Source organism: Mixophyes fleayi, chromosome 7, assembly GCF_038048845.1.
Source record: "Mixophyes fleayi isolate aMixFle1 chromosome 7, aMixFle1.hap1, whole genome shotgun sequence".
Classification (NCBI taxonomy): Eukaryota; Metazoa; Chordata; class Amphibia; order Anura; family Limnodynastidae; genus Mixophyes; species Mixophyes fleayi.
The window spans coordinates 107,696,833-107,724,194 of NC_134408.1; the positions used below are offsets into that span (position 1 = coordinate 107,696,833).

The 27,362-nt window shown below is 39.9% G+C and overlaps 1 protein-coding gene across 3 annotated transcripts in view; it reads right to left on the reverse strand.

Annotated features, from left to right (window-relative positions):
- Nucleotides 1-10,921: 10,921 nt before the first annotated feature.
- MYL1 (myosin light chain 1) overlaps nt 10,922-27,362 on the reverse strand; it is a 427,496-nt gene continuing 411,055 nt past the window's right edge. Inside the window, exons 1-7 of one of the 3 annotated variants that reach the window (XM_075180315.1) lie at nt 24,108-24,358; nt 15,373-15,400; nt 12,951-13,094; nt 12,326-12,499; nt 12,139-12,216; nt 11,901-11,943; nt 10,922-11,419 (exon numbers count right to left, since the gene is read on the reverse strand). In XM_075180315.1, the coding sequence (XP_075036416.1) occupies nt 11,915-11,943; nt 12,139-12,216; nt 12,326-12,499; nt 12,951-13,094; nt 15,373-15,400; nt 24,108-24,224 (570 nt within the window). In that variant the 5' untranslated portion in view covers nt 24,225-24,358 and the 3' untranslated portion in view covers nt 10,922-11,419; nt 11,901-11,914. Of the gene's footprint in view, nt 11,420-11,900; nt 11,944-12,138; nt 12,217-12,325; nt 12,500-12,950; nt 13,095-15,372; nt 15,401-15,683; nt 15,709-16,568; nt 16,674-24,107; nt 24,359-27,362 lie in introns of those variants that run through there. The other 2 variants (XM_075180317.1, XM_075180318.1) reach the window with 2 other exon arrangements.

Sequence of the window (27,362 nt, forward strand, 5' to 3'; positions counted from 1 at the left end):
GGCAGGGACAGTGGTGGGGATATCATTCTTCGCTAGGTTGAAGGAGGAGACGGACTATACGAAAAGTTTTTTGATCTCCAGGGTGCTCAGGGGTTGGACGAGAGAGCGACCGGTACCTCCAGATCAGAGGAGGCCCATTTGTTAAGCAGTCTGTTGGCTGCTATCCCAAGAGTGGCATGGGACAACTATGAAGTGGCTTTTTTTCGCGCGGCCTTTGTTATGTTATACTTTGGCACTCTGCGGGTGAGCGAGCTAGTGCTTCCTCCAGGTCCTTCCCATTGTCAGGCATGCTGGGGCAGCACGTGATTATATCTGGCAATTCGGTGTGTTGCAAGTTGAGAAAATCTAAATCAGATCAAATGGGGCGCAGGGCGCTGGATTACAATGGTCCCAAGGGTGGGTTTCTCTGTATGCCCGATTGTAATAATCAGTCGATTTGCTTCCCTGAGGCAGGATGGGGTGCTCCCTTGGTTGGTGCATGGCGATGGTTCTCCACTCACTAGGTACCAATTTTTGGTGGTGTTTAAGCATACCCTCGCGGCTGTAGGTATGGATGGTTCTCAGTTTGGCACGCATTCATTCCGCATTGGGGCTGCCACATCTACTGCTGTTGCTGGGGCATCAGGGCCCGCTATAAAGGAACTAGGCAGGTGGAAAACTGATGTGTATAAACGTTATGTACGACCCTCTCTTCTCCCCTGACTTTTCTTCTCAAACTGACTCTAACTGCTGTGGTTGGCACCACAAGGTTTTATTATTTTACCTTCGCTTCTGCTTCTGCTCCCCTCTTCGTTTCCTTCTTTTACTTGTGGGAATGTATAGTTCTTGTGCAGTGGACTGCTGATTAGCTTGGCATGGATGCTCATCATAAAGCCTATGGGCCATTCTGGTCCCCCTTTTGGTTTTCTTTTTCCTGCTCCATTCAAGCTGCTTGAAATGCTTTGTGTAAGATGTCTGCTAATGTTTATGTCTCTTTTTCACTGCCTCTTACAGAACACAAGACCCTGCAGCTGATCTGGGTGTTGGGACACTCATATGTGCATTGGGCAGCATTGCACAGGGCAACAGGGGATACATCTGCTTTTCTGGGGTCGGTTGTGGTTCAGTGGATCGGTCAGAGGGGTTTAAGGTGGACAGGTTTTAGGAAGCTTCTGGTAGGCGAGATTGCGAAACGAGGGTTGCCTCATGTGTTGGTAGTGCATCTTGGAGTAAATTACTTAGGTTTAGGCATTTCTTTGGATCTGATTGTCTCAATTCGGTCTGAGTTGGCTTGGGTCCGTGCCCCCTGGCCTGACCTTACTATATGCTGGTCTGATATAGTGCCTAGGCTCAATTGGTGATACTTCAAGGTCCAAGTACCGCCCAAGCGGGTTGGCTTGTGGTTGCTTCCGTTAGCCTAGAAAGGGGGCGGGTTTTGTAGTGCCCGGGGCGGTGGCCTGATTGAAGGTAGATATGTGTGCCTTGGGGTGTGTTGGTTGTCCCCCGTTTGCGGATGTCCAATGATAAATGCTGGGGCATCCTGGTTTGCCTGGCAGATGTCGATCTGACTGCTCTCTTTCTCCACCACCACACCTTACAATAAAATGAATTTGCTTTCGCCACATTTAAGTTGTTTGTGTCATTATTTTATGGTTTAGTTAAATGGTATAAGAATATAAGGTAAGGAAATGATCTCAGCCGTTAAGCATTTTATAAGCGTAATAAGTTTATCTAAAGTGTGCTCTATCTGTAATTTAGGAATACAGGTAATTATAAAGGGTTAAACATTTTGTCATTGTATTCCTTCAAAGTCTTAATTGTCACAGAAAAAAAGTCAGTAAATAATTCACTGAAGTATACTGCAAAACATAAAAAACTAATTTTGGTGCACAGTAACAGAACCATTGCAACCATTTTCTTCTTCTTGAATTACAAACCACTCCTAGATATAAATGGCCTGAGTCATCAAGGAAAGGAAAGCAAAAACAATTGAGTAACTTTTCATCTTGGCAAAACCATGTTGCATTGGAGGGGAGAGGCAAATTTGAAATGTGAAATTTGAAATCCCCTTAGATTGTACGCTCCTCTGAGCAGGGCCATCTCTCCTCCTGTTTCCACCACTTCTAACTCTGCTCTCCAGCTACTTAGCACTCCTCCTCGAGGGTCCTCCACCCCACGTCCACTCTCGCTCCCTCCTCCCCCCTGGGGGTCTCCCTGTCTTCCGCGCCCTCCTTCTTGGGCCCCGTCGTTTGCGGATCCTCCCTCCCCCTTCCCCGCCCTCTTTAGCTGTGCATTGAGCGTACTGAGTTGCTGTGTTTACTGTACTGTGCTGTCTCCCATTGTATTGTGATTTTGTTTGTCTCTGTACGGCGCTGCGGATGCCTTGTGGCGCCTTATAAATAAATATTAATAATAATAATAATAATAATAATAATGTGAAGGCAGATTTATAGTTGGGGTAAAAGGCATGTTCTAGATCAACTTTAAATTTCAGTGTACAAATAAAGCTATCAAGTATTTGTGTTCTACATGATAAAAACAGCCAGTATTTATCTTATGTGCAAAATAATAAACTAATTTGCACCCAGTGCATTGCAACATGGTTTTGTCCAGGAGAAAACGTACTATTTTTTTTTGCCTTACTTTCCTTAATGATTCAGGCCCAAAGTAGCTAAGTAATGATTTAACCATTAACCATTAAGATGTTAAACCCCTGACATGCATACCTGAGAAGGGAATGCATTGCAGATTACTCCTATGGGAACTGATTTAATATTTTTCTCAACCATTTTGCTCTCACAGGAAATATTACATGAATGTAAATGGATTGGCAAAGGTTAAACACAAATTCTTCTCCACTGGTGATGGAATAATGTCAGTTGTCATCCTTCTTTACTGAGGAATGTTGAACAGCTGAGTCTAGGAAGGTGGACTCAGGCAGTGTCACCCAGGGCTCAAGCAGGGTCTCCTCCTACTGGTTTAGTCACATTAAACACTATGGTAAACATATTGCCATTTCTTGCAACAGTCCGTGAGAATGGATAGTAAGTGGGTTATGCATCCTGTGCAGTGCCATTAAGGTAGAATCGCTGTCAAAGTCAGCTCAGGAGGTTGAGCAATGTACAATGGATATCTTGACTGTGCGGGACCTATGCCGCTCTCTTCCTCTCACACAATGACATACCTGTAACTAATCAAGAACTGACAGGGATTGTAAATTGGCCACAGCATTTGATCTGATAACATAAATGAGACAAGCATTTAGCAGTAGATGTCCATAACAATGAATATAATTCTCTCACCACTAACTGACACAAGTATGTGGAGGCCCTGGAGGTCTGTCTTTAACCATCACACAAACTGCCCAAATTTTTCTGCTTGAGATATCACTACTCTCCTTCGCAGGGTCTGAATATCCAATAGGCTGCAGACTAGGGCGAGAACTATTTTTTTGGGGGGTGGGGCCTAAATTTTTGGGGAGTGCAAAATTGTGACAGGGAGAGATATGAACTGAAATTAATTTAAAAATCTAAAAGAATAGTAGTTCTCTAAAGTAAAATAAAAACATGAAAGAAAAATGTAGTAAAATTTTAATCTTGACGTATGTTCATACTAAAGACTGAAGACAATGAGTTATCTTTGGGATAAGCCTGTAGGAGAGACAAGGATGGTGACAGGTGCAGACATGACAGCCCCCTTCCCCTCCACTTTCCCCCTCAGTGGTGTCCATTCATGCCTCCATTCTGCTATACAGTGAAAAAACTAAATGAGTGACAATGATTGCCGAGTTGAGCCGAGTTTGGAAAACAAGGTAACATAAACAATGTTTATTTAAAGTTGAACCCATTTGCCCCGTGAATGTAGGTAGAAAAAGATGCACGCAACTAAAAGTGTACTTATGTATGCTTGGAGCCAGACACATATCAAGATCCAACTCAAAAACAGTAGCATTTGTGTCAGGTGTTCATCAGAAATAACAAGTGTGTACATTCTGCCCCACAATATAATAACCAAATAAAATGTAATTAAATATAAATACAAACATCTTTTGTTTCCCCCTTTAAAAATGAAATGGAAATCTTCTTTTCTGCAGTAGTCCAAATGGAAAAATCAATTAATGCACATAGACTTCTGCTACAAAAGAAATTGATATATGTCCAACCCTAAGTTAGCCCCATATGTTTCTGTCAATCTCCATCAAATGCAACCCATCATTGCCTGCATTCCCACCTTCTAAATGAATGTGCCTGACCACCACACCCCCATTACAAGCCACACATTTTCCAATTAGCTTGTTTATTTTCATTCTTGCCTGATTCACAATTTTATGAAATCTGTTGTACCACGTGAAGAGGGCGAAGAAAGAAAGCAAAGAAGACTCACCTGTCCAGGGATCTGGCAACGGTAAGTTCATCTTCTTTATCCAGGTCCCGGCATTGTTGACAGCGAATCGGAAACAATTCGTTGCCAGCCAATCAGTGGCTGGAAGGGTGAGCCAAGCAGGGCTCACCTCCAACCATTTGATTGTCACCAGTTTGCGCCGATGCAGCAGCTATTATATATGGAGAGAGGCACCCTGGGAAGAAGGTTGGTTTCCAGCATGGAGCAGTAAATTGTTGTGGTTTCTTCTAGATTGAAGAGGTGTGGAGCCGTACTGAGGAGTCCGTGCCGTAGGTGGACCAGTCATGACGAGGGTAAGAACTTGCTACATGTGCTCAGTCATCTGGCTACCACCTGACCTCTTGCCAATCCCATCTGCCTCCCATCATGACTTACTGCCACTGCTACCCATCTCCTAATACACATAATCATTTCAGTCATACTGGCAGCTTCCATTGCTGCCCCATGCCAAAAAGAGTTTAACCCTTATTCTTCCTCTGACACACCCAACTTAGCCATACAGTTTCTGGAAATAGATATATGTCACGACTGCCTCCTTCAGCTCCTGTCTGCTAGGTACTATGTTGGATTTTGCCTTTGTGTGTATCCAGCCTGCAGTACCACTGTTCCACCAAAGGGGCCGCTGTGGTACTTGGACTGCTCTCCTACCTGCCAGAGCTAAGCTCATTACTCCAGGATGCTTAGCACCTTTCCATGGCCTATAAAGACTGCCTTTCCGCAGCAATTCTTGCCAGTTCATCTGTTGCCTTGACCTCTGCTGGTTCTCCTGTGAAGTATCCTTGTTTGACTTCCTGGTTTTGACCTCTGCTTGTCCCTCCGTTTTGGCATGTCTTCCTGTGACCCCTGACTCGGCTTTGTTATGACAGCACCCACTGTTCGCATTCTGTTTCCAGTATCTCCTGTTTATCGGTCCGCAGACTATTGCATCCTGTGTGTCATCTCCACTGTCTAGTTGTAACATTTGAACAGACCATCGCATGCTGTCTCGAGTATCTCCTGTGTATCAGTCCGCAGACTATTGCACCCTGTGTGTTACCTCCATTGCTCGTGGTAACGCTTCACAGACCATTGCATCCTGTCTCCAGTATCTCCTGTGTATCGGTCCACAGCGGTGGTAGGTGGTTTTCCGACTACCATTTCACCGACACTACTTACCCCTACACCGTGATAATGAAAGTGCCATTCCCGACATCTTCATCTCCCCGACTGTTAAAAAAGCTGACTTTGAAGAAATTCTACAGATCAACTGGCCGACACATAGGTATGACGTCAGTAGTAAAAACGACAGTATTGTTAGTGCTGTTAAGTGGGCAATGCCAGTACCCGACGGCTAAACAATGTACAAGAATTATTAAAAATCACTGTCCAGTCACCGGGTGCTTGCTGGAAGACTTCCAGTATCCAGTATCATCTATACAGTATCATCTATACACCGATGATACCCAGATCTCCTCCCCTGACATCTCCCCATCTGTTCTCTCCCACTCCTCCAGTATTTACTGCTATATCTTTTTGAATGTCCCACATCTTATTTACACTGAACATATCTAAAAACTGAAAAGATCATGCCCACCCCCAATAGTGTGTCCCCTCACCTCCCCTCATCTCTCTATCTATTGAAACATTACTCTATTTACTGTTACCAAAATTCACTGCCTAGGATTTAATCTTGACTCTTCCCTCTCTTTCACCCCCCACATTCAATCCCTCTTCCAATGTTACCACTTCCACCTTTGAAACATCTCCAAGATTAGACCCTTTCTCACCCTGAAGGCAACTAAGACTTTAATCCACTCGATTGTTATCTCTTGTCTGGACTATTGCAACCTCATTTTCACTGGTCTCCCTTTCATTCCAATCCATCCTCAATGCTGTTACCCTTCTAATTTTCTTTCCTGCCGCTCTTTATCTGCCTCCCTTGTATGTCAGTCTCTTCACTGGCTAGCACTCTTACCCTCACCTATAAAGTCCTAAGTCAATCCTGTCCACCTTACATCTCCAATCTCATCTCCATCCACACTCTCTCCCCTCATTTTCATTCTTCCCATGACCACTGCCTCTTCTCCTAACTCATTGACTCCACACACTCTCACCTCCAGACTTCTACCATGCTGCTCCCCTCCCTCTCCCTCTTCCAATCAGGCTCTCTACCAATCTCCAAGACTTTAAGCGGGCTCTTGAAACTCTTTTCTTCCTCAAAGCTTATCAGCTCTACTCAAATTACCCTTACTCCTCTTTTTTCACTCTCTCTGTGTCACCCTTGTACATCTGGCCTTGCCTTAGACTGTAAGTTCTCACAAGCAGGCAGGGCTTCCATCAGAAATTGTAGGGCTCAGTACAGATTAAACAGGCAGCCCCTCCTCAGGCCCAGTGGATGCAGAGATGTAGAATGTTGCCATGGTGCCTTGAGCAAACGCATGAACTCAGACCTATCAACCTGCCCCCAGACCTTCCCACATGCCCCTTACATGCCCATAGATGTCCCCACATGTCCATCAGACCTCATTACATGCCTATCAGACCTCCTTACATGCCCATCAGACCTCCCCATGTGCCATCAGACCTTGTTCCATGCCTATTAGACCTCCTTACATGTCCATCAGAGCTCCCCCTCCCTACACAGTTTGTTAACACATACAGATGTATGCTCCTTATTCCTGCTCTAACAAAGAGTGAGTGTGCGGTGACAGAAAGATGTGAGCGTGACGTCACGCCACCCTCACATGAGATCCACTGTCACTGGTGAGGGTGGCATCTCCCCTGCTGGGGCTGGTGATTCCTTTCCATCTATCACAGGGCTCACCTTACATGACCATCAGACCTCCCACTCCACAGTCTGTTTGTTAATACATACAGATAGAGACTTCCACCACCCACTGAACCTGATTATCCTGCTGAGATAAGATCTGATGCAGCCAGAGCCAGCAATGATGCTCCTTCTTCCTGTTCTAACAAACATTGAGTGTGCAGTGATCGGAAGATGTTTTACTTTCTATATCACATATATGAGAACCCACATCATTTGTTGGAACACGCAATCCACTGTTACATGCTACTAGAACACCTATGAATACTGTGCTAGATCATCATTTTATTAGGTACTCCTGTACAACTGCTCTAGAGTTTACAGAGAATGGTGAGCAAAACAATAAAGCATCCAGCTCTGTTTGTGAAAGTGCTTGTTAATGAGAAAGGTTAGAGGAGAATGGTCAAGCTGGTTCAAGCTGACAGGAAGACGACAGTAACTCACATAACCATGTGTTACAACAGCCTTGAAAACGAGGCTTGAATTACGAACAGACAGCCCGAATTTCATTTGTGGATGTCAGCATATAAAGCTCTTCAATAGCACGTAATGGATAATAAGCCTTGAGAAAGATCATATGACTATAGGTTGCGTTGAATATACCAGAGTGTCTGCATTAATATAATTTATTGAGAGGAGAGCAGAGTCTTATTTGCATGCTACACATTGTTGAATCTTGGGACTCTGGTAGGCTTAATTGCTGCTCACCAGTAAAAGTGCTACATGTTTTATACTGTGAAAAAAAAATTGTTAATTTTATTATGGTTTTATTGAGATAGTATATCCCAATAAAACTGTCTGGCACTCTGGAGTGGCTGTCACAAAAGCTGAAGATTGCCCAAATGGAACTGAGAACTTGGGTGTCAACAAGAGGTGAGTCGCACACACAGCTAGCAAATGTAACATAATTGGGGACACTTATGTGTGGCATATTAATTGGGGGCACTTATGTGTGACATAATGTAAATTGGGGGCAATACTATGTGGCATAATGTGATTTGGGAGCAATACTGTGTGGCATAATACAAATTGGGGGCACTACTGTGCAATAAAATGAACTTGGGGCACTACTCTGTGGCATAATTTGAATTGAGGGTACTACTCTGTGGCTTATTATGAATTGAGTGTACTACTCTCTAGCATAAAATGAATTGAGGGTACTACTCTGTGGCATAATATGAATTGTGGGCACAACTATGTGGCATAATATGAACTGGGGGCACTTCTCTAAAGCATAATATGAATTGGGGGCACTACTCTGTAGCATAATATGAATTGTGTGCACAACTATGTGGCATAATAGGAACTGGGGACACTACTATGAAGCATAATATGAATTGGGGGCACAACTGTTATTTTGCATAGAAAAAGGTTGTTAACCCCTGCTCTAGGAGGCAAATTTATCAAGCTGTGAGTTTCTGCCTATAGTTTCTGCCAATCAGATTCTAGTTATCATTTATTTAGTACATTCTACAAAATGATAGTTAGAATCTGATTGCTTGCTATAGGCAACATCTCTACTTTTCAAGCCCGCCGGAAACTTGCAGCTTGATACATTTACCCCTAAGTGTTAGTTCTTTAAATCTTATTTTAAAGGTCTCTAAATTAGAAAAAAAATCGATGTAGTCTGAGAACTATTTCTTTTAAAATGCCATTAAAAGGCTGTGGGTGGTAATCGTTTAAGTTAGTAATTATAAATCCTTAATCATTATTGCTTGGGGCAAGCAAATTAATTTAGCTGAATTTATTTGTAAGTTTCAAATGTAGCTGATCAGTATTCCCCAATGAGTGTTATATCAACTTTCTAGTATAGCTAAATATTATTACCTTGTTATTATATCTATGCACGTTGGCAGAAAACAAGGCCTTGTTGTTCTACCTAGTATGTGAATATATATTTATAACCCATTTGTGACAGTTGGATCATCTCATTACACTTGCATAGCAACACCATGGATTTTCATTACTTATTATAAACCGACTTATTTTAATACTGGATTTACTCTTGACATCAAGGAGGACTGAGATTAATTAAGCGTATCAGCATCATCCTTTTTAATCCATCAGTCTTAGCACTGAGTAGCTAAACAAATTAGGAAAATTCTGTATCACCATTTACAACTGTCTTGTTTTAGCTTTTGATGTTACAGGGTATTACTATTCATTTGTGAAGCACGTTCTGCAGTGTTAACCTGTAACCAGGTGTGTTTTCCATATGAACAGTGACAAGACAATACTCAATATTTGAGTTGATGTTGATTAATCAGTTTAGAATTTCGAGTTTCCAGCCACTTATAAATAACCACAGTTGCCAAAGTCACAATGAAATTTGCCATTACACTCAGAATAATGTGCTGATAGGGCTTTGGATAGCTTTTGTATGTTAAGAACCAGTGATATAGCACTGCATTAATATATTGCTAACTTTAAGTTATTGTATGGTTAACATAAATTTAGCTGTTGATAACTTCCAGTTATAGAAACAAAGCAGATGTACAACTTGACATTTCCATGACTTTCATAGAGCTGCAGGTCATAGGTGCTGGCAATATGTGTAATTTCCAGAGGATGATCATAGCCTTCATCCTGTGAAAGCTTATCTTGTGCTGGTTGAAGATGTTATGTAAGGGTAGCTAACCTGACACAAAGGTATTTTGATTTGCAAAATAAAGTAATACAAAGCCATTTTGAAACTATTTTGACTATGCATTTAGGTTATGTAACAGATGAAAAGGTCCATGTACCTTTGTGTATCGCTGGTTAATAATCCATTCTTCTATAAGCAGACTAAGCAGTTCAATTGCATTGCTGTGTTAGACTTTAGTACCTTTAGAACAATCTGATCCCTGTAGTTTAAATAAGCCATTTGTCAATAAAGGGCCTGGCCATTCTATTTGTGAGGCCAAGTTGGTGCAAGTAAATTATTTTTAGGCACAGAACTTACTGACCACTGATAAACCCTTGTACGGTCATAGTTACTCGTTTGTACAACATTCCTATATGCTTATACTCATCAGATTTACTTGACTAATTGGAAACCTGCAGAACATCGCCCTGCTCCTGCCATACCTCTCATAGATACATTCTAATATATTTTAGAAGACTCCCCAATATTAGAAACCATGAATTGCCCCAAGGGAACCCCTCAGTACCTCAGCACCTTTTATAATGAAGGAAATCATTACTTGCACCACTGGTAAGCTCCAATGCTGTTAAATGTGTTTAGCCTTCCATAATTTTGATAGGAATAATTAGGACACCCATGTGACCTGACATCTGTTCAAGTCTGTACATTCTTTTAGCTCCCAAGTAAGCTTAAGTATAGATCACACTCAGGAACATCCTGGACACCTAATATCTAAGCTATAACTATGTGTGCTAATAGAAGTCAATGCATGTTTTGCATTACAGTTTTGTTTTTTTTGGGCTTTTATTAGATAAGGAGTGTTTGTGAGGTTCTTCAATAAGTCTAGACTTCTGCTTGAACTCTAATTTCTGCTTAAACTCTTGATTACTTGAGCTGATTACATGTACCAGACAACAAGGGTTTGAGAGTTCTTCTTTGTGAAAAAGGCAATAGTAGCATATTTTCATTTCTACTGTTAATCAGCATACATCAAAAATATGGTGAGTTAAAGATTCCAAGAAAACTGCACTGTCCTAGGAAATCCAGAACACATAGAAGTCGTTTTATGAGCTATAAAGTTTCCCCACCAGTAACAAATCATCCTTACATTTCTTTCAATAACATTTTATTGTTTTGACAGTATGGAATACAGAAAGACAATAAATTAACCACTCTACTATCAGAGGCGCCAGCTACACCTTAGGCTAGTGGGGCCTCTGGCAGTGAATGATGCAGTAGTGTTCTTTGGTATATTGGCCCAAAAGTTTGGGAAAATAAATTAAGAGAGACTTTGTAGCCACCGTCTTAGCAAAGGGGATTTTATTGTGATGTCTTTTGATTTGATTTTACAATACTCCATGGCATGTTACACAGATTTGCTTGATCAAAATCTCCACCAGCTTCGCCAGGGTGATACGTCCTTTGTGATGATTTTATTTCCTTTAAACAATTTCAGGGTTTGTGGAAAGAAATGTCCCAATGTTGGAAAATAAAAATAATTGGTGAGTGTGTTGTACAGTACATTTCCATAAAGATGGTAATGACCAGTTGCTGGCCTTTGTTAATGTTCCATGTCTCCATGTCTTCTGAGACATTTGTAAGTAGCGCTAGAACGGAAGAAAAAAAAAGAGAATTTTAGATGGACAATTAAGGAAACACTATATTACAACATTTATCTATATCCTAAAGTCTGATATTAAAACATAAAAAGTCCTAAACTTTATCGAATCCAGAGCTACAAAGTTAGAGTTAAAATGCATAAAAAGAACTTTAAAAACTTTAAGAGAACTTTTCAAAAAGCGATAGAGAAAAGATTGTATTTTCAGCAGAAATACAGAAAATACATTTTAAGGACTTTGTTAATTAATAAAATGTTCCTATTGATCCTATTTAACCATCCAATACATTTTTTGTATGAAAGATTAAAATCCATACATATATTGTCTTCTGTAACAGATCTAGCGTCTAGTAAGTTAATATTCAAATATAATATGTCTGATCAACTGAACTTTATATGACTGATGCAAAAAGTTTACCTCCTTGTTTGAGTTAATAATTATAAAGGGTTATTTTGAAAGTTACACTTACTTTAAAGGTTTAGCTTAGACGGACATGATGTGCTTCACGAAAGCTGTGAACAGGGAAGAAAATTAAATATTAGCATAGAAAATAGCACAAAACATAAATCATCCAAAACAGAATTTTAATGAGACATTACTGACGTTACAGTTCCAACTACAACAATGCGTTGCTATGAACAGAAGATTTCTAGTTGTGTTTAAATGGGTTATTCTTAGAGGAATATAATATTCAGTTCCATATTTACCTTCATAGTTGATGCAGCCGTTTGAGTCTTCCTGTCCTGCCAAGAGGGCTTCTACTTCCTCCTCCCTCATCTTCTCGCCTATCAGGGCAAAGATAACTTATTGGTGATGTACACTCAATAGAGTCCACCTTTTATTTCTCATTACCCACTATCAACAGGATATTGAGGCAAAGCCTAAGTGTCTTACCCAGTGTGGCCAATACGTGACGGAGCTCAGCGCCCATAACTGTGCCGTTGCCTTCCTTGTCAAAGACACGCAGACCCTCAACAAAGTCTTCAAAGCTTCCCTGGTCCTTGTTGTTGGCGACAGCTTGCAACATGGGCAGGAACTCCTCAAAGTTAAGCTTTTTGGCGTTCATCTCTGAAGGAAGGAAGGAGAAGTACACATGAGATCAACCTGCACAACCATATGTGACTAATGCACTTAATGTACAGTACATGTATGCAGATGTTTAACGATTATCTTGTTTCATAGCTAACAATTATGCACTCTTCAATACATGCATAATACCTGACTGCCCGTTCCCAAACATACATCTCTCTTCTTTAGTCTGCTATTATTTGGAAAAATACAGTTTCATTACAAAATACTGCTTTTCCCTTCATCAAGATATATTTATTTAATTGTGTTCCTTTTTTTTCAGAAGAGGAAACTAGAATAGTCAACTTTTCATATTGAATATTATTCATGATAGAGGTACTTTTAAGGAACATGCTGTAGATGCTCGTCTCAGAAGATTTGGATACTGCTATTAGTAATGGATCACTCCAACTCAAGAAATTTGTTCTGTAATAAACATTAGACAAATTACCCTCAGCGGATGGGTTGCCCAGGACCTTCTTGACCTCAGCATTTGTGGGGTTCTGTCCAAGTGCCCTCATGATATCAGCGACTTGGCTCAAGGTGATCTTGCTTTCACCTGTCCTGTCAAAGAGCAAGAAAGCCTCTTTGAAGTCTGTGAAGGTAAAAAGCAAACATAAGTAAGGTAAGTCTGTGGACCTATAGCGTCACAATGCAATGTCAGCACTTTTATTCGCTGCTTGTTCAATAAAGTTTAACTAATAGAAACGTTAATTTACTATAATGTAGGATGGTTTTGTATATTTCTTATTGCGGCTCCAGCAGACCCAATCTTATAGAATCATCCTACAGTCATAGATCTCTCCACAACTTTAATAATAGCTGTAACATTTCTTTATTATAGCCTTATTATAACAAGAGCTTCCCTCGAATATATTATTATTATTAGCATTTTAAATGTCCATTTAGCAACTGATTGATTTATATACCACTTACAATTGAAGGGAGGGGTGTGGCCCTCATTTGAAAATCTGGATGATAGACATGATAGACAGCGTTGATCTCTGCATGGAAAACCACTGCTAGCATGTTCTGTTGCTTTTCAGCCTGGGACACTTGAAACTGGGTTATTTTGAGTAGCACAGAGAGTTTTCCAAATCAAGCCTGAGATGGTTTTACAGGCAGACTGTAAAAAGCTGCTAATGTTAGCAAGGGGTCAGTACTCCTGTAACAGGATACCTTATTCCCTGCACTCAGCTGCACGGCCCCATAACCCTTTCACTGCCAGAGGGCCTGCCTATTAACAAACTTAACCTAAGCACCTGTCCTTAGAGAACAGTGTGACAGCCTCAGCATTTGCTTTCACAAGTACGGCCAAAGGCTGCACCTGGTCGCTCGGTTTTTAAAGAGCTCTAAATATCACTGCAATTCGGTGTCATTAATCTGCGGGTGGCATTCTGCCTGTGGATATTTCTTAAGGGTCAGCACTAATTAATGCAAGGCATATTAAAGAATTCTGATAGACTTTTTGTAAAGCACAACACAGCTAGGTAATGTTACATATATTGGACTTACAGGCTAGAGGACAGTTATTTTGCCTGAGTGTATTGATACATATGGGGTCAGATATACTCTATCAAGTATGCACAGTTATTAGTATATAAGTGTCCAAAAAAATCCGGGTCCTTAAGTACATTTAGGGCTATATTTACTGAGCTGCGGGTTTGAAAAAGTGGGGATGTTGCCAATAGCAACCAATCAGATTCTAGCTGTCATTTTGTAGAAAGTACTAAATAAATGAAAGCTAGAATCTGATTGGTTGCTATAGGCAACATCCCCAGTTTTTCAAACCCGCATCTTAGTAAATCTAACCCTTAATGTGCTCACTAAGCAGGGATAAAAATACATGAAATTACATATCTAACAGCCTGATTTTGAAGGCAGAAACATGCTGATTACTCATGTGGTTTGCAGCTCTTTCAAAGATAGGCAGCTCCAACACATTAGTCATTTATAACTCCTATAATCTGCAATATTTTGACTTATTTCATGTTCAGAGATAATTGTCTTAAAACCATTGTAATCTAGTTTTCAGCTCAAAAAATGAGGGCAGGTATTTGAATTTTCTTGTGACTCAAAATATGGTGGTCTAGTAAGGGAAGGTTGAAACCTAATACAATTGTGGTGACAGACCTAGAGTGCTATTCATTGTAAGAGATAATGCGTATGATCTGACACTAGGCATTTGGTTACCAGTAATCCCAGAATACACTCTGTGACTCACGCTGCCATCGTGAAGTGACCATCTATCTACGGTATACTACTTATGTTAAAATATATTGTCTAAACTTGCATAAAGACTGTTAGCCAATCTAATACTGATTGTGATGACTTATTGTATCCTTTTTATACTTCCTAATACCATACTATATAATGTGTTTTTATTTATACACTATTTACATTTGCATTTTATTTCATCAGTGCTCTCAATGTTAATGTTACTTTTAAAGTTTAGTTTATTATAATACTAAATCTCTATAATTGAGAAAAAAGTGAAATGCGTTCATATGAGTGTCATAAAACAATGAAAAACAGACTTGTATTGGGATGCACTATTCAATTTACACACTGTCCTGACTAAAAAACATATTTTTAGTGCAAATCTGCTACAAAACTATTTTGCATAAAGAGAGTTACTTTTTTTTTTATCAGTGATTGTTTAAAATTTAGCTTTATATACTTAATAGTGCAGATGTAAAGCTGTAATTCCACCATTGTATCAGAGATCTACACATAAAATGTTCTATTAATGAAATATGGGCTGATGCACTGATCCATTATGTGAATTGTGCACAATATACAAGCAAATAATTCTAAGTGACAGTTTCCAGTGCAAGGTTCACTTCTGTCCCTCACTCTTGCTCTTAACTTACCATCCTGCTGATCTTGAGAGAATTCGATCTGTTAAGAGAAAATCAGCCACAAAAACTACAATTAAAGGCCTGTTGGAATTTGAGTTTCACAGCTTTCTTTTGTTCCAAAAAATCAGTCCATGCACATGGGACTTGCAGGAAGCTGTAAACCAAATAAGGCCGGCAATGAAGGAGATGCCTAGGTGCTATGTTGTGGTTTTTTTTTAGATGATAGAGAGACATCATTTTTTGTTCATTATTTTTCTAATGCTTGGAAGCCCCAGTGGGTTGAAAGGCATTACTTCATCTCCAGCTGACTTAAACTCACTTACCAGCAACCTCATCTGCGGAGAAAGACTGCAAGGAGAAAAGAGAAAAGCAAAAACTAGTATGGTAGCATACACATTGACAGATGTACAAGCTGTAGTGTTACATGTATATTTCAATATCTAAATGGTGTGCTATCAAATGTATCAAAAGGTGTCAGTTTATTCACTTAAATCTCTCCTTCAATAAACACTGCTTGTATTTATTATTGCTTTTATGTTTAGCTTAAAGTGTTTGCAATATAATTCATATGTCAATGTTCCTGGTCTACACTTATGCAGTGTTCTATTCCCAGAATCCTTTGCATCATATTATTCTAGATTCACACTGGTATCAGCAAACTACTGGCCTAGCACTATGTTCCTGGAATCTTAAACTATAATAAGAAGATGGGGCTTAATACAAATTCTTAAAAAAGTTTTCCTAAAAAGCTAGATATCTTCTATGCTATTCAAATTAGCTCTACAAACAACATTTTGTATTGAGGGGTTTAACTTGAGCCAATACTCAATTTCCTGTATCTTGAGTACATCAATAACATATTTAATCAGATATTTCATTTAAATATAAATAAAACATCACTGATTAAATAATGCAATAATGCATAATGCACAATATAATGGATTCAATACTGTTTCATTTAAATATATCATACTACATACATTAAAAATAGTGTTATATATAGTGGGAAATAAAAGTTTTGCTTCTTTATGGAAACCCTTGTAAATGATTTGAAATATATTAATCTATTAAGTAAATAGAAATAATAATAAAGGGAGTTAGTATTCCAGAGACATAAGGTCCAAGATAAAATCCTCAAATGTGTGTAGCTTACTAGGTGCAGTAATAGGCACTAATGTACTGCTAGGAAAATGCGCTGTGACACCCACCATGTTGAGCCTGGGTCTGGTGATGAGCAGGGAGCTGAGACGTTGTCCTGAGGAAGGCTTGAGATTGTGGTCCTTGTGCCCTGGCCAAGCTCCTCTTATTTAACTAGGGGCAGTGACATGACTGTCCAGCTCAGATGTCAGAGGGGGAGGTAGCCCCACCCCCTGGTGAGTTTTTGGCTTTCTTAGGGCAAAGGGAAAGGAGGGATCTCTTTCCAGTGCCACCAATTTGGAGAGCTATTTTTAGTAGGAATTGAGTTTGACACGCTTTAATGAGTCTAAAACTTGTCAGCAGTTTTTCTGCGAGAAGGGGGAGATTCGCAATACCTAGAGATGGCAATTTTGGGCGCTCTGGTTTTTTTTCAGGGGGATACTCAGCTATTCCTTCATCAGACCTTACAACTGTGTAAACAAAGGCCTGACTCTAAAATTATACTACATGCTTGCTGTGACTTCCTACCAAGGATTACCGTATTGTCCAATGGTGCCTAGTGCTGAAAACACCAAGGGGTATATTTAATAAACTGCGAGTTTGAAAATGTGATGTTGCCTGTAGCAACCAATCAGATTCTAGCTGTCATTTTGTAGAATGCACTAAATAAATGAGTTAGAATCTGATTGGTTGCTATAGGCAACATCTCCATTTTTTTCAAACCCGCAGTTTAGTAAATATACCCCTAAATGTGACAAATAGCTAAAAGATACATAACAATATTGCAAACACCCTCTGGACAGAAATACTGAATGAATGGGATATTTCAACTGCTAGTAATTTGTAGCAAGTAGCTTTAGCCAAGTTGTTTTCTAGTCGAGGGTTTTGTCTCGTCTTAAAATATTTCAGGGAGCTCAGAAACCATGGAGAAGCCAATGGATACCCAGTTCAATATCCATTTTTGTTAATATAGTTCTATTACTATTACCATTTACCTAGACACTGCAACTGAACTTGTGACTGTCCCTGAAAGTTTTCTTTGTGGTTGGCGCCATCTAGTGGCAATTTAAATGAGAGATTTGAGTTTCTCAAGCCACTGGTCTTAAGGGCTTTACCATGTAATGAGTGGAATGTGTCAAAGATAACTGGAAAGAAAGTCTATTTGTAATTGCACAATTCTTTTATTCAGTTACAGCATCTATCCTTCACAAATATACTCAGCCCTATCGCCCCTGTATATGATAAAAACATATTGATGACTGTAAATTCTAAAGGTTTAGAAAGAAGGGTCTTATTTATTGACATATTACAGATAGCACAAACCGCTGTAGCTGATATGTAGCAACCAACTAGCTTTGATCCGGCTAGTGAAAATTGGACTAGTGAGTCTTGTTTAGCATGGCAGAAGTAAAATTGCTATACATCTCTTCAAGTACTACAACCTCAAATGAATAGAAATATGTATCAGTCTATAAAGAACCTGTTGTTAGTTATCTTTAAGGTAATGTACATAGCTCAACTAAAAATACACCTTAAAATCAGGGGCAGGCTGGGCTAGGGGCATCTGCCCCCCGGGCCAGTCCTATAGTGGGCTACCTTGGACTGGGCCACCTGCATTTTCTTTCCTTTAAAATAGGCTGCTGAGTCGAGTATTCACTGAGCCACAAAGATATAATTGGCTACAGGTTCATGAAGATTGGGTACACTAAAAATTCTTAGGGCTAGATTTACTAATCTGCGGGTTTGAAAAAGTGGAGATGTTGCCTATAGCAACCAATCCGATTCTAGCTGTCATTTTGTAGAATGCACTAAATAAATGACAGCTAGAATCTGATTGGTTGATATAGGCAACATCTCCACATTTTCAAACCTGCAGTTTAGTAAATATACCCCATAGTGTGTAGAACATTACATCATATAATTTGTTTAAAGTCATATTAGGCCAATGAATAGATGTATGTTAACCATATTCCAATTAAATTAAATTAAACACTGTAAATGCTATGGCTGTCAGAGATGTTATGATAACAGTTCTCTCCTAATGGTCCACTAATGAGTTTGTTGAGGACTCCAGATATAAGCCAAGTATACAATATAATAAGATGTATTAAGTGGTGCATATGGCATACATGTGATGGAGAAATCACTTTTGATCAGACTAGTGTGCTAGATGTTACATTCATTTAAATTAAAAAATATTTTGTTTGAACTACAGCACAATGATAAGCAAGTCTTCTAGAATAGAGTTGTACAGCTTGTTTATCTGGGCTCCAAGGAAGGTCCCAGAATTTGGTTTTGGGTCTTTGGGTTTTTGTCAGATTTTCAATATTTAGATCGGAAACTACGTATTTTGGTGGAAAATAGTCCACTGATACGAGGGTCCAAGAACAATTCCATCCCGGCACTAGGGGCCCCAGTTAATAAAGGTTTCAGCATCACTGTCCTACAGTGTAACTCAGGCGTAGATTGGGAACACAGCTTTCTATAACTCCAATAATTTCTACTTACAACCCCTGGATTCAATAATGTTATACAATATAATAGTCTATGTGACATCACACTGCACAAGATAATGGATTCAATACTGTACATCAGAGTGGAAATGTACAGTGATTATGATGTAAGTTTGAAGGCACAAATAACAAGTGAGCTAATCATATACTGGGCATTAGAACTCTTTTGGTTTCCACACAACTGCATAAAAATACATGTAGTAAATGTTTTCTACTTTGTTATTTTTTTCTAGTTCTCATAATGCAACCTAATAATATAGTCTTGGTAAGAAGTTATAGAATCCTGTATTTGTGATGTTGCTATGGTAATATACCTTTGGCAAAACATCCATAGGCAAATGTGAGAAATGTAACTCTGTCACTTCTGTCAATGCATTGCTCCATGTAGTTCTTACATTGATGTATCCTTTGTTACCGAACTTGCAGGCTTCCTTCACCGCACGTAGGTCTGGCAAATGAGCAGGTTACAACCATGTCCCCACACGAAAACATACACATATCACAATCAAACAAGTAAAATACATGAATTTAGCACAGCGCACATGTCATGCTGTACAATATACATGCAATTAACAATTTAAGTGGAAAATAATCCTGTTAAAAAGCCACAGAAACAAAACTGTTTGTAGCATGATACTCTTTAAAATATTGTTAATTTAATAAAAAATTAACATCAGATTGTTAGTTTAATAGTTATATGAATGTGTCTATTAACTTGTTTTAATATAGTGTGCCTTCTTATAACGCTAACTTAAACGCAGCCCAACAAATGAAAGGCGCCGTTATTAAAGTATATCTGTATCTGTAACCTATGCCAGCGGTTCCCAAACTGTGCGCTGCAGCTCCCTGGGGTGCCGCGTCGATCTCACAGGGGTGCCGCCGCTAGGGCGGTGGTAAGCAAGGCGGGGGACTGCTTAGTAATTATTTTGGCTTAGAGGTGCCTTAAAAAGATTATGGAGACCCTAAGGGTGCCTCGAACTCAGGGCCGGATTAACCCGAGGTCTAACTGGGCTATAGCCCAGGGGCCTCGGGCATCCAGGGGGCCCTTCAAAGTCCTCAGCAGCATTATTGATCGGTCCGGGGGCGGGGGCGCCCTCAGCCCGATCAATGCTGCTGAGCACTGTCACTGTAGTCCTCCGTCCCTGGCGCTCAGTAATCTTCTTACTGAGGAGATCTCGCGAGTGAACTCTCGCGAGATCTCCTCAGTAAGGAGCTTACAGCGCGCCGGGGACGGAGGACTACAGTGACAGGTAAGCGCTTGGGGGGGGGGGGGGGGGGGGTTCTCACGGGGTACGGGGGGGGCGGCGGGTGGCTCACATTGGGGGCCTCACGGGGGAATGGAGGCGCCCTTAGCCCAGGGGCCTCCATTCCCTTAATCCGGCCCTGCTCGAACTGAGAGAGTTTGGGATCCAAGACCTTGCCTTGAAAAGATTATGGAGACCCTAAGGGTGCCTCGAACTGAGAAAGTTTGGGATCCAACCATTGGATCATGCAACCATTGTGTAGGCAGAACTAGTTTGTATAATATCAATTCACTAGGAACCGGTGCATTTATTCATAACTCTGCCCTATAATCATTAGGTGTTGGTTCTGAGTCTATTAATAGGCTACATTCTCTTCAATATTACATCAGCCTACAAAATGGCTGCCTCGATTATGTGTCAGTAACAGGTCCACTTTATAAGGGTGACATGCAAAGAACTTTCTACACTTTGACGCACATTTGTGAAGTACTTCCTGATAATAGCAATGCTAACCAAATATGAGCAAATTAAATTACATATATTGTACTTAAAATGTATTAATGTTTTTTTTTCACTTGAGGAAAAAAAATGTAATAAGCCTAAGTATGGCAGTTATGGGTCTCAAACTACAATTCTGTATTATTCAGCCAGCCACTAGGTGGCAGAGCATCATGGAGGATAGAGCCCAGGAGCAGCACACATGTTGAAAGTGGCACATCTCTCATTTTTGGGGTTGTTAAATACTTCCATGTGAAAAAAGACAAAAGTATTAAAGGAGTGATACCTTTATTGGCTAACCCAAATTTTTTTATTATATTTGCTAGCTTTCAGAGCACAGAGGCCCCTTCATCAGGCAACAGTTCAAATCCACAGACACCAATTAGGAAACTAGGTACCTGAAGCGTGGTGAGCTGAGTATGCTTTTACTGTGCTTGTGAATGCTCCGAATATTACAGTTTATTGAATCCTTTAGTGAACGCTTACCCTGTACATACATGTGACAGGGGCTTATTTATTATCTATCTCTTTCTTGCCACCATCATTTTCGTTCTTTATCTCAATGATAAGAAATGAAAGATCGTGAGTATTTATTAAATGTGTTCTGCTGGAACAGCAGTCATGATAAACGGCTGTCCCGCCGAACACACATGTTATCTATCTTCTCTACGGTCACTATCGCACATGGCCACTTTGCCATAGTGACAGGAGGGGAGAGTAGGTAAGATGCGGTGAGGGATCCGAAGATCTCTCTACCGCAATGATCTCCCCATAAGATTCAATGGCTAACACCATCATAGGCAAACCGAAGGGGGGTTTCCTAGTGCCTGGAAACCCCCCTCCAAGCCTGGGGCACTGTATAATTGAGGTGACTGGACCCTGCCCCCACTTCACACGGCTCTGCTTGAAAAGGGAGAGCTGCGTGCACCTAACAGTAGTGCAGGCAGCATTGCCCATGTATATTATGGGGATAGGAAGAGTTGGAGAGCAGCCAAGCACTGTCTAAAATTATAGCCACGCCCCCAATGCATGCTGGTCACACCCACCGGCGGCGTGGTGTGGAAACCCCCCTCTACAAATCCTGCGTTTGCCACTGACCATCCGCACAAGCTCCCTCAGTGTAACGTACCCTGGGTGCCTTGTTGTCCCCTGTGGGTTCTAGGCCTCTTTAAACATTTTATTTGTATTTGTTTGTGTGATGTAACTAAATCATTGTGAATGTATACACAATTCTCATAAATATGAGAATAGACAGCATTCAAGCAGTCTGCCTCCACTATGCTTAGGGGAGGAGCTCTTAAAAAAAGCAACTGGCTGGGATATTAGGATATGATAGAGGCAACACACCAAAATAACCACTAGATGGCGATCGGTGCATACCACCTATTAGCACTTCAGCTTAATTGGATCGCTGAATTGTTAAACCTAGTTCTGTAGATACTGTAGTAACAGCTGTTAAATGACAATACATATAAACTTTGATGTTTTATGACTCTCTGAAGTATTTTAATGTGTTGCTGAATGCATAACCTTTGCAATAAGAAGCAAAGTTATTCTTCCCCGTTTCCTGGGAGAGTAACCTTGATGCCTAATGTAGAATGCAATGTTCATCAAACGTGCTATTACTACGTAGCGCATATACTGGTTTGTGGGCTAAACAAGACATTTACATTATTTGAAGCAGAGTTTAATTACAAGTATACACAATTTAAGCTATGTGACATTCACATTATTTTATCACTAAATCGTTTAGCATAATTACTATTTAATTGATGTAACCTTCGTGTAAAGAAGCTTGTCCTATAGAATAAAGTATTTGAAGAATTCACTTTGTATATCCAGTGACAGATGTTTTAAAGGTAAAGCAATGCAAGAAAATATAACGTATCCTTCTTTTGTCATAAACGCCAGTTTTACGGTGCTATGAATTAATTTAAGCTGTAGAATAAAATAGTCGACTTGTGTAAGTGAAGGAAATTGATCACGTTACAATGTTTAAGTTGCTAGTAATCTCTCTGAAGATGTGATCGTGTCTACTAGAACCCATTTGATTTTAAACAAGTTCCTCATTACTACACCAAGACACTCTCTACAGGGCAACAGGCAAAGGGAGTCAATCATTTAATGCAAAGCTACAATTCTACGTATTGTGATTAGTTTTTAAAACAATAAAATGTCAAGCAAATACTCAGTGCAGTGATCAAACATTGTTTCTCAAAAGCATTGCTCCTTCTTGTTACAATGAAATCGACAATAAAGGCCTGAATAAATTAATGACATGCAATACACGACTGTGATACAATGGTCTTACTGCAGAAATATATTTGCAGGACACTACTTCAGATGACCATAACCCCAGATGTACTGTTTAGTATAAACCCATTAGCATGCATTTTTCTTAGGCTCTAATAAATGAAGATCCTGGTTATTGTCCACCTATCAACTAAAGAGTGCGCCCCCCAATTCTGCAGTAACCTTGATTAAACTGGAAGCCAATCCTTGACTCTCCATATTAGGGAATCCCCATTCTAGTCCGCGTTTATAGACCAATTAGATGTCAGGAAGGCGGAGCAGCTTTGAGGATGCTTTGTGTAACTATCTTGCCACCTGTCAGTTCACAATCACAGTCCTGTTGAAGTTCCCATTAATCCTCCCAGGAGCAAGCTTTCTGAGAACACACCCCACTTCAAACTACATTCATTTACAGCAAACACTAGCAGTAGAGAAATTGGTGGTGTAGAGTCACTGGAAAGCTCAAAGCACAGGTAATAAAATGGAAAGCACATTTTGGGTTGAAAGCTTTGCTGCAGAAAGAGAGAGGACGGTCATGTAACTATTAAGTCTTGCTGACAACTTATAGACTAGCAAGAAATATGGCATATAAGAGTGAGGAGTAAGAAAATGGCTGTATGTCAGGCAATTGCCTCTATCTGTCACTATTAATAATACAACCTGCTAGGGCATAATGGGTTCCACATATATTACATTCTGGTAAGGTCCACACGGACCTCTTATACCTGTCACTAGAAGAGTAAAGTACATTGCCTAATCGTATACGTTTATTTTCTTCTCCAGTACTTTTCAAGTAAATGAATAATTCTGACCAGGGACTACAGCAGCTAATATTAGTATCCATATAAATATACCACTCCTAATTCCAAAGATGTGTAGCAAAGTTGAAAGCCAGTTATCAGAAACACACATCCCACATAGAGTGCAGCACACCATGGTGCCAGTTACTCTTCAAAACTGTCAGTGACACATCTCTAAAGAGGGAAAATGGGCAACTCAGCGACCCCCTATCCCCTGTGCTTCCAGTGACCACACACAACAATTCCCTTTGCAGCCCTGTTACCTTGACACTGGACAGGTCAAATGCTGGTTCTTTGGGTTTTACTGGTTCGGGGGCTGGTGCGGGAGCTGCTGGGGCAGCGGCAGCGGCTGGTTTCTTCACGTCCTTCTTGGGTGCCATTGTGCTTTTAGTTTAACAAGGGAGGTAATTAAGGATCCAAAAAACAAAAGTCAACCCAAGTGTCTTGAGGGAGGAGGTAAGGTCAGGACGATCCTCAGCCCAGAGCCTAGATGTGAGATCCAGTGTGTTTTTCACTATTAGGGCATATTTATATTTCGCTTAGTACCTAACACAATCTCCACGCATGCTGCTGGATTGGACAGTTCCCCAGGCAAGGAGGATGTCATAAGGACTAAGACTATAAATGGAATATACGGGGTCAGGGCTACATCAAGCCACGGGACTTCTATTTTTTTTAGCCTGCCTGGATTTTTGGGATAAGTGTAAAGGACAAACATACATGAATAAGCTGCCTGGAAAGCTCTTGTTGACATCTTGTTACAGGTGGAAACGTTTTCAGACTTATTTTTTTCCCAAATTGTAAATCACACAATATCATCCACTCATCTCTTAAATGCCAAGGTCTCCCTGCTGATGTGATTTTATACTGGATTTTTTGTCCTCAAAGGAATGGGGTACAAAAAAGTTTTCAACCCCCCCCCCCCTCACACTTCCCATCCCCCACCCCCCCTTTTCACATATTCTTATTTTGCCCTCCCCCCAATTCTCTTCCTTTCATTTGCAGAAAAGTGTTGATCAAGCAGTGTACAGCCCAGGGTTTAAAAATAAAAGCAGACGTATATGGCAAGTCGTCCTTGTCACCTCCTCCTGTTTCAGAGAGAATGTACAGTACGCACATGCCCCATCCTATCTGCTTTGTATATTAATTACATGTTCGAACCGGAGCTAACGCTTCTTGTCACTGTCACAGAGTGAACCTTACACTCACAATACAAGCCCTGAAGGAGCGACTTGACTGATGGAAACCATTACTTGTGTAGATAACTAGATTCTACCTATTGCAAGATGTATTTACACTAAAGATGAGCTAATCTCATAACGCTTCTGCCCAGGTAGATGTGACTGCCTATATAATATACATGTATATTTGGGTAACCACATATATATGTCTGTGTACATTAGAAATGTGCATGTCTTTTTAATGCATTAAGCTATATGTGTGCATGTGAAAGAGAGACCAGATAATCTATATGACCAGTGTACTTAGTATACCTGATCATGCCTTCTATCGCTGTCTTGTTAACGTTTTCCTTGAGCTATTTAAGATCTCATCAATAAAATATTTCGGAGCGATGCGATCATGCACCTGATACTGTGTAATTAGCCGCTAGTAATAGAACGTTTAAGGAAAGAATGCAAATAATATTCTAAACTACTGTAAAATAAGGTGAGGTAGTGGTGATAATAAGAGCCCCTTGTGTATCTGCTACCACCCAACTTTTCTGTAAAAGTATCTCCTGATTACAGATGACCCTGTCCGACCATCTCTCTCTCTGCAGATGAAAGGAAAGACCACAAAGAGCCCCAGTTCTTCCACTCGGGTAGAACATTTTCTGGTGACTTTGGGACAAAATGTCACACTTAAATAGGGCTGTAGAGTCCAGCTGTTTAGAAGTAATATGTGCACAGCAATCACAGCCATAATTCATGTCCTTGTAAATCCGTGCTGGGAAAGGCTTTATATTTAGAAAACACCTTTGGCATTTTATGGCACCAGCTTGTTGCAGAGAACCCTACACACTTGTTTCACCATTAACCGTCTTATAGAGGAGGGCTGTGCAGGCGGCAGGAAGATTACATGCATTTTGTTAACAAGAACATTAGAGTGGAAGTGATATCTCATAGTAATTAGCAAAAATGACAGCCACGTTTACACTGGAAAGAAAACGTCTGTATAACGACGTTTAACGACTGTATTCAGAGTAAACCAGTTTACTAAAGTAATACTGTATGTTTTAGACTATTGTACGTTTTAAGTCACTTGTATTAAACGCTTACTGTAAAACACACAATAGTGGTTGTTACAGATACATTTAAACCATCGTCCTCGCTATTTATAATGACTTGAGTGGTTGTAAGCCACTTCTCTGCCGCTCAAGTAAGTTATTGAAATGACTTTTATACTGCATGAGGTTTACAGAATCCCAGCCTTATACTTGGAGTGTATTCGTACTCTTTACAGTAGACCACTCTTTACATTAATGCTATATAGTCAGTGGGTGGAGTTTACATCAAAGACTCATCACATATAATTCAATGTGATTTATTTTTTTGGGCATTAGTCAGGACAACACTAAAGTTTGATAAACATAATTTAAATATAATGTTTATAATATTATAATATAATAATAAAAGACCTGGAGAACCCTCACTCTTCAATAATGAAGGGGTTGTCTTAAAGTGACAGTAAGTTGGACTTTGATATGTTAGTTTTACTGTTTCCAGCATGAGCATTTTCCAGAGTGCCCACCAAATTGCAAAGGTTGGTGCAACTGATTCCAAGGACTAGGAGGTGGACGTGCGCTATAATTTGAGCTAGGCAGAGAAGTAGATGCAGTTACTTACATGAAGAAGGGTTGCTGTCTGCACTTTTTGCTGTTAATAAGGAATCCTTATTTTTTATAATGCAAACGTTAAGTGTTACATCACTTACATCACTGGGCATTTATTTGGACTGTTCTGAGTCTCCTTTTTTAATTATTATAATTATTACTACAATGATTATTAGTAAGTGTAAAATGGCATCATCTCTTTTATATTTATCTTAACGAGATTGGGCACATACACCATGGTTTGGGAGTCACCCATGTGTCCCAAAGCAATGTGCTCCTTCTGAAAGTGAAAAATGAGAATAAATGTAACTAATTAAAGTTTTAAAAACCTTTTTTGTTATTAGAACATTCCTTGACATCTGTTTATGGGCAGTTGTAGGATGAAATCATGGAGTAAACTTTTTATCCAGAAACCTTTTGACTTTTGGTCAAAGCCAGCAAAAAGCATAGAATCGCGTTTGGCTTTGTCCCCAAAAACACAGAGGGCAAAAGTTAGCATTCCTCCTAGCCAGTTTGATAGGGACAAATATTACTAAAAAAGGTCCTTGTTGCTGTAGTTGTACTGAAAAACACTGATATTAATATAATATTTACAAGTACTTCACTAAATATCCTTCCAGGTCTTAGAGTAACCAAACCTCATCTTTATTCTTATAATCAGACTCATCGCGCATCATTCAGTTAC